The following is an 18,254-nucleotide window of genomic DNA, read 5'->3' on the forward strand; positions in this document are numbered from 1 at the left end:
GTGGTGAGGAGAGTCCCCTATTCTTGTCATGATCTCTTCTCAGTGGGCTTAAATGATTTGGTTGTTCCTTGCCCTTGCTATTTAATGTGTTCCTAATAGGCTTGTAGAAACCAAACATCTGTTTTGGGCTCTGCTTGGGAAGAAAGTGTTGGCTTTGACCACTGTGGATCAACCTACATTTTTACCTCACTACACCAGCCTATATTGGCTCCATTGGACTGAGTGTTTCTGCTTTTACTTCAACTCTGGTATTGATACCTGCTTCCATGCCTTCACTTCTATACATATGTGGTTCTCCTGAACACTACCTGAGTATTTCAGAGCATGATAAAACTAGGGGTGAACACAGGCATGATGCAGGCCTGAACACTTGAACTTCTCCCTTGTGAGGCATGTTCATGTTTTTCAGGACAAAACCATTTTATCCGAAAGTGGTGGATGTTCAGTTGCTAGATGAGCTTGATTTGGGTCATGAATTCTGCCTTTAGTTCTACTGCTGATTAATGAGTAATTGTTAATATCTTATGCTCTGTACTTAAAATGTATTGATATTTGGGTCATGAATTCTGTCTTTAGTTCTACTGCTGATTAATAATTGTTAATCTTATGCTCTGTACTTAAAATGTATTGATCATATTCTGGTAAACTTGTGAAACCTATGGGGCTTACTTTGCCCACATAATACCTGTGCTCCACTGTAGTGTGGCTTCTTATCCCTCATTTTGGATGGTGAGATCCTGCCCTTCTTGCCTTGAAGATTATCAGTTTTGTTTTTTAAGATACATCTTCGGTCTGTGAGACACTTCTATTGTGGGAGAGGCTATAGTGACCAGAGCAGATACTGATGTAATCAAGATTTTGATAGTAGATTTTATTCTTGAGGTAGCATTCTTGTTTCCCTTCTGTTCAGTCTCATCAGAGTTAAAGGGCTGTTATGGCCATCACCATTTGAGGACTTTCCATTGAGTGTTAACGACGGCCACAAGATCGATGCTGCCAATAGCCAGCTATGGCTTTATTGTCATTTGTGACACTGAGATTGCCATTGCCTCCATTCACCACATTATTACCAGTATTTCAGTAACCTGCCCTTCTTTTGGTTAGTTCCGACTGTCCTGTATTCAAACTGGGGTTTTCTGTGAAAAGCAATTTTAGCTCTTGAGCTGTGGTTGGCAATGAGATAGTGATCCAGAACCCATTTATGGTTAGAAATACCATTTCCCGAGATGTGGACCAGAAGGTGACTTTGTGGGGAGTAATGGAGGTGCTGTTGCTTTTTTGGTTTTGCACCTTCCTTGAGACTAATAATTTTGAAATGAAATTTTAAAATCCTACTCGTAACTGGCTACTATAATTTTAAATTATATCAGTCTTATTGGTATTCATTTTTCTTTCCACAGATGAAAATGGTGATGGCTTCCATATAATTTTGAAGTGATATTGCCATATACCTATGATGGACTGATATTCCCGTATAGAATGAAGTCACGCTCAAGAATGACCAGTTAACATCCAAGTCTCTTCAGAGATCTGACTTCACCGTATAGAATGTTTCATATTGAAAACACAAGATGACCTTTCTAATGAGCTGTTTAGTAGATCACTGCCATAGCCAAATGTCCTCATAAGAGGTATAAATGCCATGACAGCTTATGTACAGGCATGGAAAAAGCAAAGTAAACAAAGGTGTTTGCCCTTTTTTAAATAAGGCAAGCTATGGCCAGTAGATGCAGTTTCTAGAAGCAGTACTGCTTTCCTATTACACTGTATCCAGTTTGAATGTAAACTTATTCTGGGCATTTACCTTTCTGTGCCAGTTTGTCTATTACTTGCTTGTACCTTATGCTGATTTTTTATGTTAGCAGAGCACATAGTAATTTGTGTGGAGATACGTAGTAAAGATGATAGCAATCAGGTTTTTGGGTCTTGAAAGTAAAGCTGTTAAAACAGCATCCTCTGTGTAAAGTGTGTATAAGCGTGAATGTAAGAAGTGCAAATGTCAGAGTTGGACTTGATTGAAGCCCCTAGCCCAATGAAAACGAAGCATGCAGCAGAATGCATTACTATTAGTACCTAACTGAGAGGGACTGGTATAAATCCTGTAAGGTACAATATTTTGCTTTGTAATGGGTTCATTGAAGAAGATCTTCCTATGCATCATGTCTTTTAGTTTTTCTATGAAGCACTGTTGCAGTTCAAGTTTTTCATTTTTTAAAACTACCTTTTTAAATAGTGATGGGTTGGGACTTCCTTATGGAGAAAAAGGGAATGACATATGGTCACCAAGGGACAATGTTGAAGCAGCTAAACAAGAATCCAGAAATCACTAAAACACTAAAACAACAAGCTGCTATTCTTAATTACAGAATATATCCTCCCATGATTGCTCCTGTGTGTGAACTGTCGCTTCCTGTTTTTCTCTAGCCTCTTACAGAGAAAACATTGTTACAGTGCCTCTTTCATACAACCAAATACTTGACTGGTAGATACACATTGTCATGAATTAACTGCAAAAATGTTCTTAAAGATATGAAAATGTATGTCTTTCCCTGAATTCTTTATGGAGGTACTTCAGTATGGCTCTTTAATCAAATAATTCAGTCTTGAATGATATTGTTAAAACTTGAGGAGAAAAACAGCAGCATGTCAAAAAATTTCATTCCCAGTTGAGTACTCTAGGCTGTGTGCTTAGCAAAAAGTTTAAAAGCTTTTTTAAAAAAAAATATAGTTCCTTCATGACTTAGAATGAATGCTTGCTTTCCCCCCCTCTTGATCTGTACTGTTCTGCACTGATGGGGAGAGGGGGTGGTGTTTGTGAACCTAGTTTAAGTATTTTGAGTTTTTCTGCCTATAAATTATTTTTGGTTGTATTGGGGTGTCTTGAATTGACTTGCCATCTCAGCACCGTTTTCTAAATTTGTGGAAAATCTTTGAAAAGTCACTAAATTCTAAAAGCTATTAAAAATTGTATAGTAGCTTGGTTCACTTGGGATTTAATTATGGCACCAGCAAATTGCTTTTGTTTTTAAACGGGATGTACACATTTCAATTTCAGTAAAAAACTTTTTCCAATAACTTGACAAGTTTATTTTCCCAAGTCTGCTTTTGTAAAAATCAAGTAAGTAATACTGGAAGTGTAGGTGATAGAGGTGGAGAAAATATTTCACCCCCTTCCCACTTATAATTTCTTGAACTCGGAATAGGATACTGGTGGATAATTGAGATGATACATACAACTTTCTGGTCTTCAAAGTGTGTTGCTCATAAAAACTTGAAGTAGAAATCAAATTGCCATCTTTTGCATTTGAAATGACTGAAACAGTCTAAATATGGGTGACTTTATTTAAATAGTATCCTGTATAAAATTATTTTACTTGGAGCAAGTATTTTAACTCAAACATTTGACTTATAAAGCCACACATCAACACAATTTGATTTGACAAGCTGTTTTTCTTTTACAACGTGGTTACCATAGACAGATAGCAAATCTTAGATATGTGCTGCTGTAAATATTTTACCAGCTGTAGGGGTATCCTATTATTGATGCTCTCAAAACAGTATTGATATAGCCTTGTAGTGTTTTGTTAACTTTTTTTATGTAGTCTGCATTTCAAATCTTGCTCCAAAAGAGTTAACACTTACTATAAAATTTTGTGCCAGTCAAATGCCTTCCCCCTTTAGCTAAAGCATCTGAATAATTTTTTGTCAGCAAAATTTAAAAAGCATTAATGAAGAAAAAAATTGGAATGCTTAGAGTACAGCTCATAAGTTGTGTTTTTTAGAAAATTTATTTTCTAAAAAACGTGCGTATTCCTTCCAACGCTAGCATTTCTTACAAAATGTCTTCTTACTAGGAAAACATTCAGTAGTTACTGGGTATTTGACTTACATTGACTTCCAGTTAAAAAAGCATATATAATTGCACACAATTGTCCATATTTTGAGTATAAATCTGGTAGGTCGGAATTGGCAGCAGTACATCTTAGGGTGAGAAAATATGGGAATCTTCTCATCGTAAAGGAAGAGGATATGCCTCTGCAGCAATAATGCAAGTGTTGAGGGCATCCTATCCTTCAGCACTGAGTTGCCTGCCGGCTATGAGAGAGGCCAGTGAAACAACCTCATATAGGCAAAGGAGTCAATGCCCCTCCCAAGTGTGCAATCCAGTATGTTTAATCAATTTTTTCAGAGCAACTCCATCCTTGACAACCATTTGAGACAGCTCCAGCTTTAGGAATTTTAGAGAGGCATTTATTTATTTGTGTTGAAAACATGGCAAATAGTTTGAGAATTAGTAAGACTTCTAGCTATGCATATTTCTTGATTAACACAGTAGATTTAAAGGTGGGATACACCCATGGGATGAGGTCATTTCCACTATTACTTGCTGAAATGTTCTGTCAATAAAGCCCATGTAAAAGCTATACAGCTATATTGTATGCCGTTTTACCATCAGCCATACAATAATCCTTTATAACTTTTCAAGAACTGATTTATCAGTCTGCTGCAATATTATAACAGCTTCTTAAATTTCTCTAGCATGGCAGATTCTCATTCAGCAGATATAGTAATTTGGCTTTTTTAAAGTGTAGACATTGGTTTGAAATACTTGGAACTATGATTTAATTGACGGTTGTTCATGAAATAACTCTGGTATAACAATGAAACATTCTTGTTGGGCTGCTTCTGTTGAAGATTGTGTTTTGACTATTGCCTGTGTTTGAGCTGGAATTACCACCAATGTAGTAGAGTTCTACTTTTGGTAATTTTAATTTTTTTTAGCTAGTAGAACCAATCTGATATCAAATCTGGATTGCACTAGCAGAAAGGTTAGAACAGAACGTCAGCATTATTCACATCTGCATAAAATATATTTTACCTGTAAACTTGCATGGGCATTACAACCAGTGCAGAATAAGATGGCTGGGATGGCATTGTTTTGAAGGTGGCCAATGGACGCCTGCCACTGTTTTCCTTCGCTGAACTGGTCATCAGCCCAGCTCTTCGCCTGTTAAAGAATGATGCAGCATCGGCAGAGTCGCTGTCGAGTACCTCCTACAGAAGGAGGTGGAGTTACTGGAGCAAAGTAAGCATGAACTTTCACAGCTGGTAGATGAGCCTGCAGACAGAAATCAATTCTTAATAGACCTCTTACCTTCATAGAAACCTTAACATTTATTCTGTTGTGTATGACTATAAGGGGGGTGTTTGGTTTTAACAGTGGAACACCCACAACTATAGAATGGTTAAATGAAAGCATACTAATTCAGAAGTCATAATAGCACAGAAGAAAAATAATGCAAGTTGTATGTTCAGACTGTGTTGTTCCTGGAAAGGGACAACCCATCTAAGACTTAGAAAACAAAATTAGGAAGTTTTATAGAATCCTGACCCAGATCTATCAGGGAAACATGAGAATGGGCTTTATTTTTTTTAAGGTAACTGGTTAGATTTGATTTACTTTTTTGAAAACTTGCCCAAACCAGTTTGTTAATCTGCATTTGAATACTGTGGTTAGCAAAAATATTGTAGCATACATGTTAACCATAATTAATCTTCAAACTGGATGGACTAAAAATGCCCATGTAAGAGGAGAGGAAAGAACTGGTTTGGCAACTGTGCAGACTTAGGTGTGCACAATAGGCAGTGGTGTTCTAAGAATTCAGTTCCCAGGACAGCAAAAGTTGATCACTACTTGAGTTGTCTGCTGGAGTCCACTTAAAGAAATCCATCTCAAAAATGGATAAACTGTCAACTTTTAAACAAAGCGGGACTTCTACAGCAGCTGTATTCATACCAATTAATAGTATCACTGCTGAGCAAGCAGCCTTCAACACTACCAGCGCTTCATTAGACATCATGAAGTCAATGCACCTTGGAGCATTTGAATAATACATACTCTTATTCTTTTGATGCCTGCACGGGTGACTTGTTGACAATCGTATAGCTCAATTCTCTCTAAGTTGTGGCAGTTCTCGAGGTGTTCAAGAGTCACATCTGTAATTAGCAGGCAGTTGTCCAACTCTAATACCTGGAGACGTTCATGCCCACATGTGCTGCTGCTCAGGTGCAGAATCCCATCATCTGTGATTAGTTCACAGTGCGACAAACTCTGTAACAGAACAACGCTATTAGTGAGGTTCCATGTACCTCTCTGCAAAGAACTTTTAAAGCTACTTCTTGGGGGGTTTTCTGCCAGGAGGGTTTGCAATCTCAACCATTCTCTACTGAAACAAGACAGCAATCAGGCCTACCCTAGAATCTACACAGCTCCATATACTTGCTAAGGCCTCCTGGGCATGCAGAGCTGATGGGATGCAAGGCATCAGCTTGAACTGATGTGGCCAGCTCTAGGCTAGTCCACCGCCAGTACTGGCTGTCCCCTATCCACAGGGGAGAGAAAATCGGCAGCAGAAGATTAGTAGTTGGAGGCAGTCAGCAAGTTGTTAGTCCTCCAAAGGCTTAGGCCAGAGTGCCCCCCCCCCAAGTAAAAAATCCTCCCAGTGGAGAAAATTGCTAGAGCAGAGGTGTCAAACTTAAGACCTGGGGGCCAGAGCCAACCCATCCAGGGCTCTTATGCAGCCTGCGAGCAACTAGTGCAAAGGAGGGAACAGGAGACTGGGGGGGGGGGCAGAGCCACTCCGATTGTGGCTTCAGTGTGGCGGAACAACCTCATCTGCAGCAGTCTAGCAGTTCGTTTGGACCCCCCTCACAGCCCATGGGGTCTTGTATTGAGGATACACCAACTCGGAGCTTACCAGCTGCTGTCATTTATACAGTTTATATCTCTGGTACCTGGTATTACGTTTTATGGCACACATGGCCCAGCCCAACAAAGTGAGATTTATGTCAGATCCAGCCCTCATGATAAATGAGTTCAACACCACTTTGGTAAAGGCTGAGCCATAAGTGGATCTGTGGGATCCCCCCTCCCATTTTTTAGGAGGGGAGGTTTGGAAGAAAAGGAAATTGGGGAGCTGGAGCACCGCCTCAGGACAGTGGGAGTCTTTAACAAGAGATCTGCAAATGCCCTTCCTACAAAGCAAGGAGGAACAACCCATACAAGTATACCTTACTCCACTGATGGAGTAGTAACAGAGATCACAAACTATGTCTTGTAGAGTCTCTGAAGCCTTCCACAGACCCTTACAACACAACAGTCCTCTTCCCTCAAGATTTTTTTAAAAAGTCAGAGATGGAAAGGAACTTTATGGAACGATTTTTTCCAGTAATGCCAGAAAGCTAAACACCCCTCCAAAGAATATCATATCTGTTCTCTCTACAAGTTCTTCCCATGATGCCTTAGTATTTCAGGGGCTACCCCAGATTGAGATGATCTGTCAACTGATCTAGGGAAGAATTAAGGTCTTAGCTATCGTGAAGCCTTCGCTATCAGCGTGGTTTCTAGTATTTTATAAGGAAGGCCCTGTTGCCTAGGCAAGGAATAATTTTGCTGGAATTCCCCATATCTTAAAATAAGGGAAGGGGTTCAGAAGTTTGCCCAAGTATTATTATCATGTCTGATTCCAGTTTAGATTGCATACCGTTCACATCCGTATGAATGGTAATAATAGTGAAGTACCACGTGTTTGATTTACTGGGATATTGCCAGGTGACTGAAACCTACAAGTCCAGTGGTAGGAGGCAAAAATTAAAGAGCCCTTTTAAGGATGACCTAGGAGAAACAAAATACCAGCACGCATCCTGAGCTGTTTGCACTGTAACCATAGGAATGAGCCTCGTCTCCAGCTCTAGAGGAAGGCTGGAATTGTCCATGTTACACTATGCTACAGAAATGAGTGCCATTGTAAAAACTTGAAAAAGTGGGAGGGGGGATATAGCAGCTCTAAAGCACGATGTGATGTCACAGACAAGCCACCCACCTATCCCGCTCTTGATATAGCTGGGAAAGCACATGATAAAACCTTGCTGAAGCCAAGCAGATCAGGATCCAGTTAATGGAAGAAAGGCAGAATACAAATGTAGTTACATACATTAGTACACAAAATAATATCTGCCCTTAAAGCCAGCCAGCCAGCCACTGGCACTAAGACAGCCACACACTACAGAAGCTAGCAATACACTGATCCTGGATACTGCATCCACTATATTGAACAAATTCCTTGTCACCCTGCCATCGGCAACGTTTGTATTTTATTTAACTGAATTTACACCCTACCTTTCTTCCATGATGGCACTGAAAGTAGCTTATGCAGGATTCTCAAGAAATCTACCATATAGATACTGACCACATCCATACCTGCTTAGCTGCAACAAGGTTGCTCTATCCTCCAACCATATCATGGGGCCCAAATGATTGGGTCTCAAATTACAGCAGCCATTCTTTAGAAAATGCAGTGCATGATTTCATTGTGTCATAACGCCGAGACTCCAGTCAGATATTTTCCCTCATGATTCTTCCCCCCCCCTCCCCGGAAAACAACAGTATTTAAGTCTGTTGTTAAGAGAATACACATGCAGACTAACATGTTTGCATTAAATTCAGAGTTCTTTCTAATTCAGATTAATTTTTCAATAAATTTAATGTAACTAGATTTTTAAATTTAAGGACAGCTGTCAATTTAAAAAATTGTATTCACCTTAATTTCCAATAGTAATTTTATGGCCCTGCATATTTCATTGTCCCTGCAAATGTCATACACTGCTAAACTTAAATTTCCTAGTTCCAAGTATATTCTAGCAAAGAGATGAAAGAGAGTGCTTAAGCAAACCTAATTGGTTTATTTTTCAAAAAAAAAAAGTAATGTAAAACTTGCCAGTGCTTCCAGTTTAGGACAGTGAATTGAAAGTTGTATCAATGTGTTGTCTGTTATCTAGAAAGCAAAGAATAACTTATATTCAAAACAATGTGGAATACCATGATGGACAAAACTTATCTTCTGAGGCAATTGTTTGTCTGTAAATTCTTGTGAGACACCAAGAACTATTTATACATTTCACTGGATTTAACACAGTGCCCTTGTACAAATGGCTCTCACCAGAACACATTCTTCTAGGTCCATCTTTTCTAGGTCATGGCAATTCTACAAATTAGAACAGACATGGCACAATCAAAAACAAGACAAAACTTTAGATTTTCATTGATACTTTTAGATATTTTCTACAGGCCTGGCAACAGAAATCTAAAATGATGCAAATGGAAAACATGCATTATCATTTGGGTTTATTTTTCCTATCATTCAGCAAGCAGTCTAATTCATTATAACCCAACATTACTAGTCAGTGCAATTCCATGCCAATTTATTATAGCAAAATAACATGGTATTCCAATGGCACTTTATAGACCAACAACATTCTAGCATGGTCATTCAAGAGACAGAGCTCACTTTTACAGATGCATGTTGGTAGGGAATCATTTTGCAAACTGCATTTTGCACAGAAACGCCAGTGTGTTTCTGGAATACTGAATATACATAAGCACAACAATTCTACGTTCAGGGCTAAAAGACACTGTCATTCAAGAACATGCCTTTTGTTCCCTAAATAAGAAATGCCTTCCTTACAACCTAGTAAAATACTGATACTTGAGACCCTGATTTTTACAATCCAGTGTAGTGTAGTTGCTATACTAGGTTTTGGAAAACCCAAGTACAAGTTCCTGCATCACTGAAGTTTAGGCCTTAAGGAAGTATCTGTCTTTTAGCTCAACTTTCCTACAAGTTATCATGAGACTAAAATGTTGGTCTTGAGTTCTTTGGAATACTACATTATAAAATTAACCTTACCTACCCTTGCTAGAAGTGTAAAACCAGCATCTGTGAGATGAGAACATCTTGCAGCCTCCAAAATCCTGAAATGTAATTTAAATATTTTAGAGCTTAGAACAATTAGAAGCAATTCCTTATGATGATGCTATGAACCAAGTATGTGTGACTAATTCTATAAAAAAGCTGGAGCAGTACCCATGGCTCTGGAATATGGCTCTACTATATCTGGCCTGGGGATATCAATGCTTATACCTTAGTCCTATAAGATGGCTATAATGCTACTATGACTGTTATAACTACCATGATCTTTTTGATTTGGATAGGAAGATATTTCCCATTTAGAGTTGAAACTGCATGTGACTAAAGTCCAAGACGGTGGTGAAGATCCAGAATTACAGACTCTGCTCATCAGAATCACTCCAAGGCTCTGAGCAGCTGAAGAGCCTACATCCTCTTGTATTCATATCAATATATTAAAGGCTACATTACTATAATGTACTACTAAATTTGGGTGTCCCATGACCTGACCAGACCTGACAGCCTGCTTTTTGATGGAGTTTGGTCATCTAACGCATATTGCACTGGGTTATACTGAAATCTATTTACATTCAGTCTTTCTTCCATGGAATGTAAGGCAACATACACAGGGGTCTCAGGAGATCTTCCATCCAAACACTGAGCAGATCTGCTTTACCTTCAGATAGGATGCTGCATTACATGCCTTCAAATATGCCATCTGCATTTGCCAGCTACAAGATGCTGGTTCAGAACAGTCAACAGTTAAAATTTGTAGTATATAGATACAAGTGGGGGCCCAAGAGACTTGCAGGGGGGAATCCCATCTTCCCCCACTCTCTTACTGAGCTAACACAGTTCCTGGGCTTTTCAGCTGCTGCTGCCAGGCCCAGTGTGGAGTCCCGGGCTTTTTGGCAGCCACTGCCAGGCCCAGTACGGCCCTTGTGTTCTCCCTGGGCTGTGCTGCCGCTGCTGGGCCCAGCACAGCTCCCTGTCTTCTCCAACTGCCAGAGGTTGGTGCATTCTCTGCACTTGCACAGAGAAAACAAAGTTGCACTTATCTGTAATTATTGTTCACTGAGTATCTTCTGTGCAGGCACACATGGGGACTGCGCATGTGCAAGCCTGCCATCAGATAAGTGTTTACGGCTAAGAGCCTCCAGGGGTGCTCAGCACCAGGGCCAAGACTATTCCCACCTAGAGACACAGGCTCCTGTGAGGTAGTACCCTCACTACCCTCAGCACATATAGCACTGTCGAAGCCAGAGCATGCAGCGGGGCAGGAGGGAGGGTATGTGTGCCTGCACAGAAGGTATTTGCTGAACAATAGTTACAAGTTAAGTGCAACGTTGTTTTCATCACTGATCTTCTGTCCAACCAATTTAGAGTCCAATGGCACCTTTAAGACCAACGAAGGTTTATTCAAGGTATGAACTTTTGTGTGCACACACACTTTATCAAATACATTAGAATGGCAGTCAAGGTTCAAACTTCTAGCCAGAGAATTAACAGCAAATTAACATGCAACATGATGATGATCAAGATATGCAAAGTGACACTAAACAACAAGTTAAGGTTATAAGGTCAACAGTTGTAAAGCAAGAAATATGTCAAACTAGCAGATAAATGTCTAAAGGTTTCATTTCTAATTGTAGGAAGTGGCTAGGAATCTTCATTCTCTCCTGCCAGGCATGGAGGGCACTTAACCTGACATCCCCCTCCAAAAAATGCTGTTATGCCAGCAGACATCCTAATATCCTTTTCATACATTCAGTATTCTAATATAATATTCTGAAAAAGAAATACACTAAAATACATTAAAATACAGAGGATTTATAGTCCTTCTTGCTGAGAATACATATGTGAGGACTGAATGAGTTAGCATACATAATGAGATAAAAAACCAATAAATATGTTCCTTTGGATAAATAGGCTGTTGAAGACCACCTAATGGACGTAGGACAGGTCTGGGGATAGAGAATCTGTGCCACAAGGCATGAACCCCAGCTCTGAAACAGGACAAGAACTAGAGCTGAGGGTCACATATGTAACCCCACCATAGGGAAAACAGCAGTAGTGGATGCTATGAATCCAAACAAGCGCAAATTTTTCAGAACCAACTGGAACCGATATAGTCTAAACTAACTTGTCAAACCAATGACAGCCTGTAGCCTTTTGTGAGGCAGAAAATGAGGGTGTGCATTCAATTTATCTGAGACAGAAAAATACCTGAAAAAATACCTTGCTGGGATTTTTCAGGTATTTTTAAGCCAAACGCAGATCAGAGATCCGTATTTGGCTACTGGTATAGCTGACCTGGAAAAAGCTGATTTTTTTCCGGCTTCTATTTGGGTGCATTCAGCTATGCCAAGAAGGCATTTAAACAGATCACAGTTTCTTTCAATCCCTTCTCCTCCAAGCCCCACCACAGCGCAACTCAGCCTTCTGTCAAAGTCTCTTTAAATGCCTATTACCTACTCCTCCAAGCCTCACCACGTGACTTGGCTAGTGAACTCACTTGCTGAGTCGTGTCCACACTGCCGTGCTTGGAGAAGGCAGTAGGCATTTAAAGAGACCATGGTTTCTTTAAATGCTTACCCCACCTGCTGCTGCACCATGACTCGGCTAGTGACCTCAGAAGACACATGCCTTCTGTGTTCACTTGATGAGTCGTGCCACCACCTCTGCTCTTGGAGAAGGCAGTAGGCATTAAAGAGACCGTGGAACACTTCTTATATAAGGCCTTCTGAGCCATCACAATGTTTTGGAAAGCAAAGTAGCTTCACAATCTCAGCAAATATCTACACAATAGCTGGAGACTTGAATGCAAACAACTAACTCCTTTGGCAGCAAAAAGGAACGGAGTGTAGTGGGGGTGCTGACACGCAGGAGCACATGTCCCTGGGTGGGAACAGTCTTGGCTCCGGTGTGTAGCACCCCCTGGAGGCTCATCTGAAAAAACTTATCCGATGGCAGGCCTGCATGTGCATAGTCCCCATGTGGGACTACACAGAAGATCAAGGATGAACACTTTTTTACTTTTTGGGGAACTTAAACCCCCCCCCCCATGTATTTTTTTGAAGATTTGAGATTTTTCTGTAAACCTCCAAATTTGCAGAAAAATATCTTTAGTGGGTTTAGATATTCACAGATGGGAGCCACATGTCACTAATAGTGTGTGTAGCCTTGTAATGGAACAACAATGGAACATCTACTGTAACAGATAAAAGGAACAGGCAGTATCATTTCTAGTATATAAACAGGCCTTTGGCTCCCTTCTCACCTTGTTTATATCTGCCTCTGGGTTTGAACCAGTCAAATCTACACATACTACCTAAATCACTGTGGGTTTGTTTTGCTTTTCTGTTACTGGTTCTCATTTTGGAATGTAAGATATTACAGCCACAGTGTGCTAGACAAAAAGTTCTTTTTTAAAAAGAATTGTTTTTCTCTGGCATGGCACATTTGTTGATACATTGCTCGAAGAAACTTAACATTAACCATTTTGACAACTTAAAAAAGCAGAGGGAAGGAAGAAAACTGCAGCCACAACTATCAGAAACTATAGCAGAAACACAACTATCACAACTATTACAAAATAAAATATAAAATATGCCAAACTTTCTATATTCACCTTAAGGGAAATAATGCAGAAATATATTGCAAAGAAAAATTCTCCACCACAAATGGACCCTAAGAAGAAGTGGGAGGGGGAACAATATCAGGAAGAGGGAGACTCGCAACAAATGGAATTGCCAATAATCATTTTTTTAAAGACAAGAAAATCACCTGAAGTGGGTGGAGAGAAGGGCCTTATATTGCCTGGGCTCCTGGGAGGGAACACAGTGCGTCACTCTCAGTAAAGGCTGAGTACCTGGTGAGGAGCAGGAGGCAAGTCTTGCCCCCAGGAACAACACCACTCTTGTATTCCTATGGAAGAAGGGTCAACTGGGACACTGCTAGACTCCGTGGCAATGAGACCGTTCAGTTTGCCTTCTGCTTCTAGTTTCTTACCGGAACAGGTTTTAATTGTTTCCAGTTAACAGGATCCTAGAATTACTGATCTCTCATATGCCATCAATAGGAAAGTTCTGCCATCTTATCCCTTCCGGTCCTATGATACACAAATTTTGTTTGCCTGCTGTCCAAGACTTTGGGCAATGGGCTGTCCAAGGCAATGGGGGGAAAATGTGCAATTCACACACTGGCAAGATGGATAAAGAATGCCAGGAAAAGACTAGAGAGTTTAATAAGCATTTCTGTACATTTACTGAAAAGGGTGTCCTAAAGAGGATAATTGAGACCATGCAAATTACATTTGAAATCCTAAACTATCAATGTAAACTTAACAGACCTTCAAATCCTCAAGTGTCAGTGTAAGCTTAAAAGATCAACTATGATTTAAATCAGCTTCAACTCCACACCAATCCATAAAACTACTGGAGCATTATTTCAAATACACTCACAAAGGTCTTTAGCCAACCTGCCCATGAATACCCAAGCAAGTCACTTAAAGACTTGCATAAGAACAAATTAAAGTACAACTTCCTTGCCTGGAGGTGATTTTACATACCATATTAATCTAATAAAAGGTTATTTTCAAACCTATACCAAAAAAACCGCCTTAGAATCAAACCAACATTAGAAGGTCATTTCCGTGTTTCTGTGCTGGACACATGCATCATAGCTAGTTAACAGAAGTGCCTCAAACTTATTCAGAAATCAAATGTATCCAGTACTATGGCTGCAGTCACACACAAGAAATATTCCACTTTCAATCCACTTTCAGTGCACTTTCCAACTGGATTTTACTGTGTGAACTGGCAAAATCCAGCTGGAAAGTGGATTGAAAGTAGACTGAAAGTAGATTATTTCGTGTGTGTGACTGCCGCCTACAAGGCTGAACCAGTCACAACAGGATTAATCGCCACTTTACTAAAGTAGCCTAAATTCATGAAGTCTAATGACAATATTTTGAATTAGTGAAAACAAATGAGAAACAACTTAACTTACAATGGACCTTTGCAGCTTAGCAACTGCTATGGTTTACCTTTAATATTAATTTTCAGGCCCCAGAATAATGTTATATCTTGTTTGTTGGGTTATGAATTGACAACATTAAAATTAAAGTTTTAAGTATCTACTCCATGATCATTTTAAGAAGTAAATATACCATCAGCTCCTCAGGATCACATCTGTAATCTAGACTATACAGATATGTTCAGTTTTTTTAATAATGTGTAAAGCACCCAGAATTCCCAGGGGGATTAATACAATTTCAGGATATTCAAGACAGAGGCAGGACAATACCACTCATTAGTATAAAATCTGAGCAATACTCACTTCAGTCTTGGACAGTTCAAACCAAGTGCTATGAGAGAAGCATCTGTAAGGTTTGTACAACCAGAAACACAAAGTGACTGGAGTCTGTGACATCCTCTACAGATACCCGCTATGCCTTCATCTGATATTTGCTGGAACAAAGAACGGTGGAACATTTTGTCCTCTAATGTTACATGATCTATTTTAAGATGTACCAAGTGAACACAATGTATAACATACTATTTATTTTCACAAGGACAATATCCTAAATCATACTTTGAAAACAAAGTTACCTGAAGAGGTGTTCTATCAGACTCAGCCCTCAGGTTGCTTAGTAGCATGCTATGTCAATTACAAGTTGGATCTTCCTTTAAGTCTTGATCTTGTGTTTGATACTACTATACGTTTTAAACTACAGCTACATAAATTGGGAGTGAAAACTGTAACACAAATACATGTATTTTGCTAAAGAAAGAAAAAATACTAGCAGCCAAAAAAAAAAAAGATGTAAGCATCTCCCTAACATCTAAAATGATGGAAGATACTTCATGCAACACCACTGCTCAAGATGATTCTTGAGAAGATAAAAGCTGAGAAACCTGATAAGATGTCAAGGAGAGTAAAAACAGGTTGCTTACCTGTAACTGGTGATCTTCGAGTGGTCATCTGTGCATTCACACCCATGGGATCTAGTGCGCACGCGCTGGATCGATCGGTGCTGTAGCAAGCTCTTTTAACGGATTTTCGCGCCCAGTCCCTCGGGCATGTGCATGCCCAGAGGGGTGGGCGCGGACATCCCGCTAGTTCCTTCAAACCGCCGCAAATCAACCCATATTAAAATGTAGAAGCAGGCAACAGCGGGGAAGGAGGGCGGGTGGTGTGAATGCACAGATGACCACTCAAAGATCACCAGTTACAGGTAAGCAACCTGTTTATCTTCGACGTGGTCTCTGTGCTTCACACCCATGGGAGATTAGCGAGCAGTGGCCTACCTGGAGGAGGGTGCTGGCAGGTCCTTTACTGCGTAGCCGAAGATAGAATGTGACGTCCCATGTTGGTATTGGTGTTCGTACGGACGTCTAGGGCGTAGTGCCTGATGAAGGTGTTAGGCGTGGCCCACATAGCGGCTTTGCAAATGTCCATCAGGGGCACTCCCTGGAGGAAGGCAGTGGAAGTCGCGACAGCCCTGGTAGAATGAGCCCTGATAGGGCCAGGCAATGGCTGTTTAGCGAGTAGATAACATAGACGGATGAGACCCACAATCCACTTTGACAGGCGCTGAGCTGTGATGCGAGTACCCAGCCGTGATGATGCGTAAGAGACGAACAGTTGTGAGTCTCGTCTAGTGGAGTGTGTCCTATTGAGGTAGAACAGGAGAGCCCACTTCACGTCCAAGGTGTGCAATAGTTTGTCCTCCTCTGATGTCGGATTAGGGAAAAAATCAGGGAGAAAGACCTCCGCCTGCAGGTGGAACTCTGACACCACCTTCGGCAGGAAGGAGATGTCCGGTATGAGGCGGACTCTGTCTGGCAGAAAGGACAGGTAAGGTGTATTGTGCCGGAAAGCCAATATTTCTCCCACTCGTCCAGCCGAGGTGACATCAATTAAAAAGGCCGTTTTCCATGCTAGAAGTTTGAGGTTGCATGTTGCAAGCAGCTCAAAGGGCTTCCTCGTGAGCTGGCGGAGAACTAGAGGAAGGTCCCAGGGAGCGGCTGGAGTTTTGACAGGAGGGTAGAGATGCAACAAACCTTTTAAAAAACGTTTTGAAGTCGGATGGGAAAACAAAGTGCATCCGTCAACTGGAACATGGTAGGCCGAAAGAGTGGACAAATAACCTCTCAACGATGAATGGGAAAGTCCCGAGTCAGCTAGGGAGAGGAGGAATTGGAAAACTCTTTCGAGACCCACTGAGGTGGCTCGAGGGGTGTCATCACCTAGGGAAGAACAGAACCTTCGCCATTTAGAATTGTAGGACCTCCACGTAGTAGGTTTCCTGGAATTCAAGAGAACGTTCGCTACACGGGTGAAGTCAGTGACGTTATTCTCCATGCCGTCAGTTTCAATTGTGGTATGTCGTGTTGTAGGAGGGGGGAGTCGGAGAGGAGGAGTAGTCCTGAGCCGGAGGGAATTGATGGTATATCCCTTCTGATAACTCAAGGACTGTTGAAAACCAAGATTGTCTCGGCCACCATGTGGTTATTAAGATAGAGTCCGCGGCATCTCTGAGTATTTTGCGGAGCACTCTCAGAAGCAGAGGGAGGGAACAGGTAAAGAAGTCCCGTAGACCAAGGGTAAAGGAGACAGGGTAAAGAAGTCCCGTAGACCAAGGGTAAAGGAGACCGTCTCCCAGAGATTGTCGGTCTCTGCCTCCTCGACTGCAGAACAGAGGACACTTTTTGTTGTTTTTGGTGGCAAAGACATCGACTTGGGGAGCTCCCCACTTGTGGAAGAGTGGGAGGAGGTATGTTGGGTTCATCCCCCACTCGTGAAGGCTGAGTCCTGCTCGACTTAGATGGTCTGCCTGCACGTTCATGTGTCTGGGAATGTGAGTGGCTACGAGGAAAATGTTGTTGGTGATGCAAAGCTCCCACAACTGGATGGCAAGGTTGCAGAGGCGTAGGGAAACAGTGCCTCCCTGTCTATTGACATAGGATAGCGCCGTGGTGTTGTCCGTGAGGACCATGACACATTTTCCCTTGATTAAAGGTAGGAAGCTGGTAACAGCGTGTTGTATAGCCAGGAGTTTTAGGAAGTTTATGTGGCGCTTCCTCATCTGCGCATCCCATTTGTCTCCAACGGAAAGGCCCATGGAGTTTGCACCCCATCCGGAGGGTGGAAAGGTGCTCCCTGGAGGATATTTGAAGGGACAGTCCACCAAAGTAACGAGTTCCATATGCTGGGAAGAGGGGATAGGAGGATGATGTGTGCGTTTTTCGATAGATCGTAGTTGTGGATAAACCAGAGCTGTAAAGGACGCATTTTGAGTCTGGCAAAGACGAGAACCGACGTAGTTGCAGCCATCAAGCCAAGCAGCCACTGAATTTGGAAGGCAGTGACGGAGGGTCGGGTACGGATGACGGTGGCTAAGGAAATGATATCTGCCACCCTGTTGTGGGGCAGGTAAGCCATGCATGTCTTGGAATCCAGTATAGTGCCAATGTACTGAATTCTCTGGACCGGACACAATTG

At 41.2% G+C, this 18,254-nt stretch overlaps 2 protein-coding genes across 3 annotated transcripts in view; one reads left to right on the forward strand and one right to left on the reverse strand.

Moving 5' to 3' along the window:
- UBP1 (upstream binding protein 1 (LBP-1a)) overlaps window positions 1–3,036 on the forward strand; it is a 33,002-nt gene extending 29,966 nt beyond the window's left edge. The window contains exon 16 of the mRNA XM_015427266.1: window positions 1,401–3,036. Coding sequence (XP_015282752.1) covers window positions 1,401–1,438 — 38 coding nt within the window. The 3' untranslated portion in view covers window positions 1,439–3,036. The remainder of the gene's footprint in view (window positions 1–1,400) is intronic.
- Window positions 1–18,254, reverse strand: part of FBXL2 (F-box and leucine-rich repeat protein 2) — a 54,041-nt gene that overhangs the window by 6,596 nt on the left and 29,191 nt on the right. The window contains exons 10-15 of one of the 2 annotated variants that reach the window (XR_001482972.1): window positions 15,087–15,217; window positions 9,751–9,811; window positions 9,000–9,044; window positions 8,778–8,834; window positions 5,900–6,112; window positions 4,880–5,119 (exon numbers count right to left, since the gene is read on the reverse strand). Coding sequence is in view for 1 of the 2 variants with exons in the window: in XM_015427389.1 (XP_015282875.1) it covers window positions 5,012–5,119; window positions 5,900–6,112; window positions 8,778–8,834; window positions 9,000–9,044; window positions 9,751–9,811; window positions 15,087–15,217 (615 nt within the window). In the remaining variant the exon portion in view is untranslated. Of the gene's footprint in view, window positions 1–3,333; window positions 5,120–5,899; window positions 6,113–8,777; window positions 8,835–8,999; window positions 9,045–9,750; window positions 9,812–15,086; window positions 15,218–18,254 lie in introns of those variants that run through there. The other variant, XM_015427389.1, reaches the window with a different exon arrangement.

Source organism: Gekko japonicus, unplaced genomic scaffold, assembly GCF_001447785.1.
Source record: "Gekko japonicus isolate JY-2015 unplaced genomic scaffold, Gekko_japonicus_V1.1 scaffold272, whole genome shotgun sequence".
NCBI classification, from domain to species: domain Eukaryota; kingdom Metazoa; phylum Chordata; class Lepidosauria; order Squamata; family Gekkonidae; genus Gekko; species Gekko japonicus.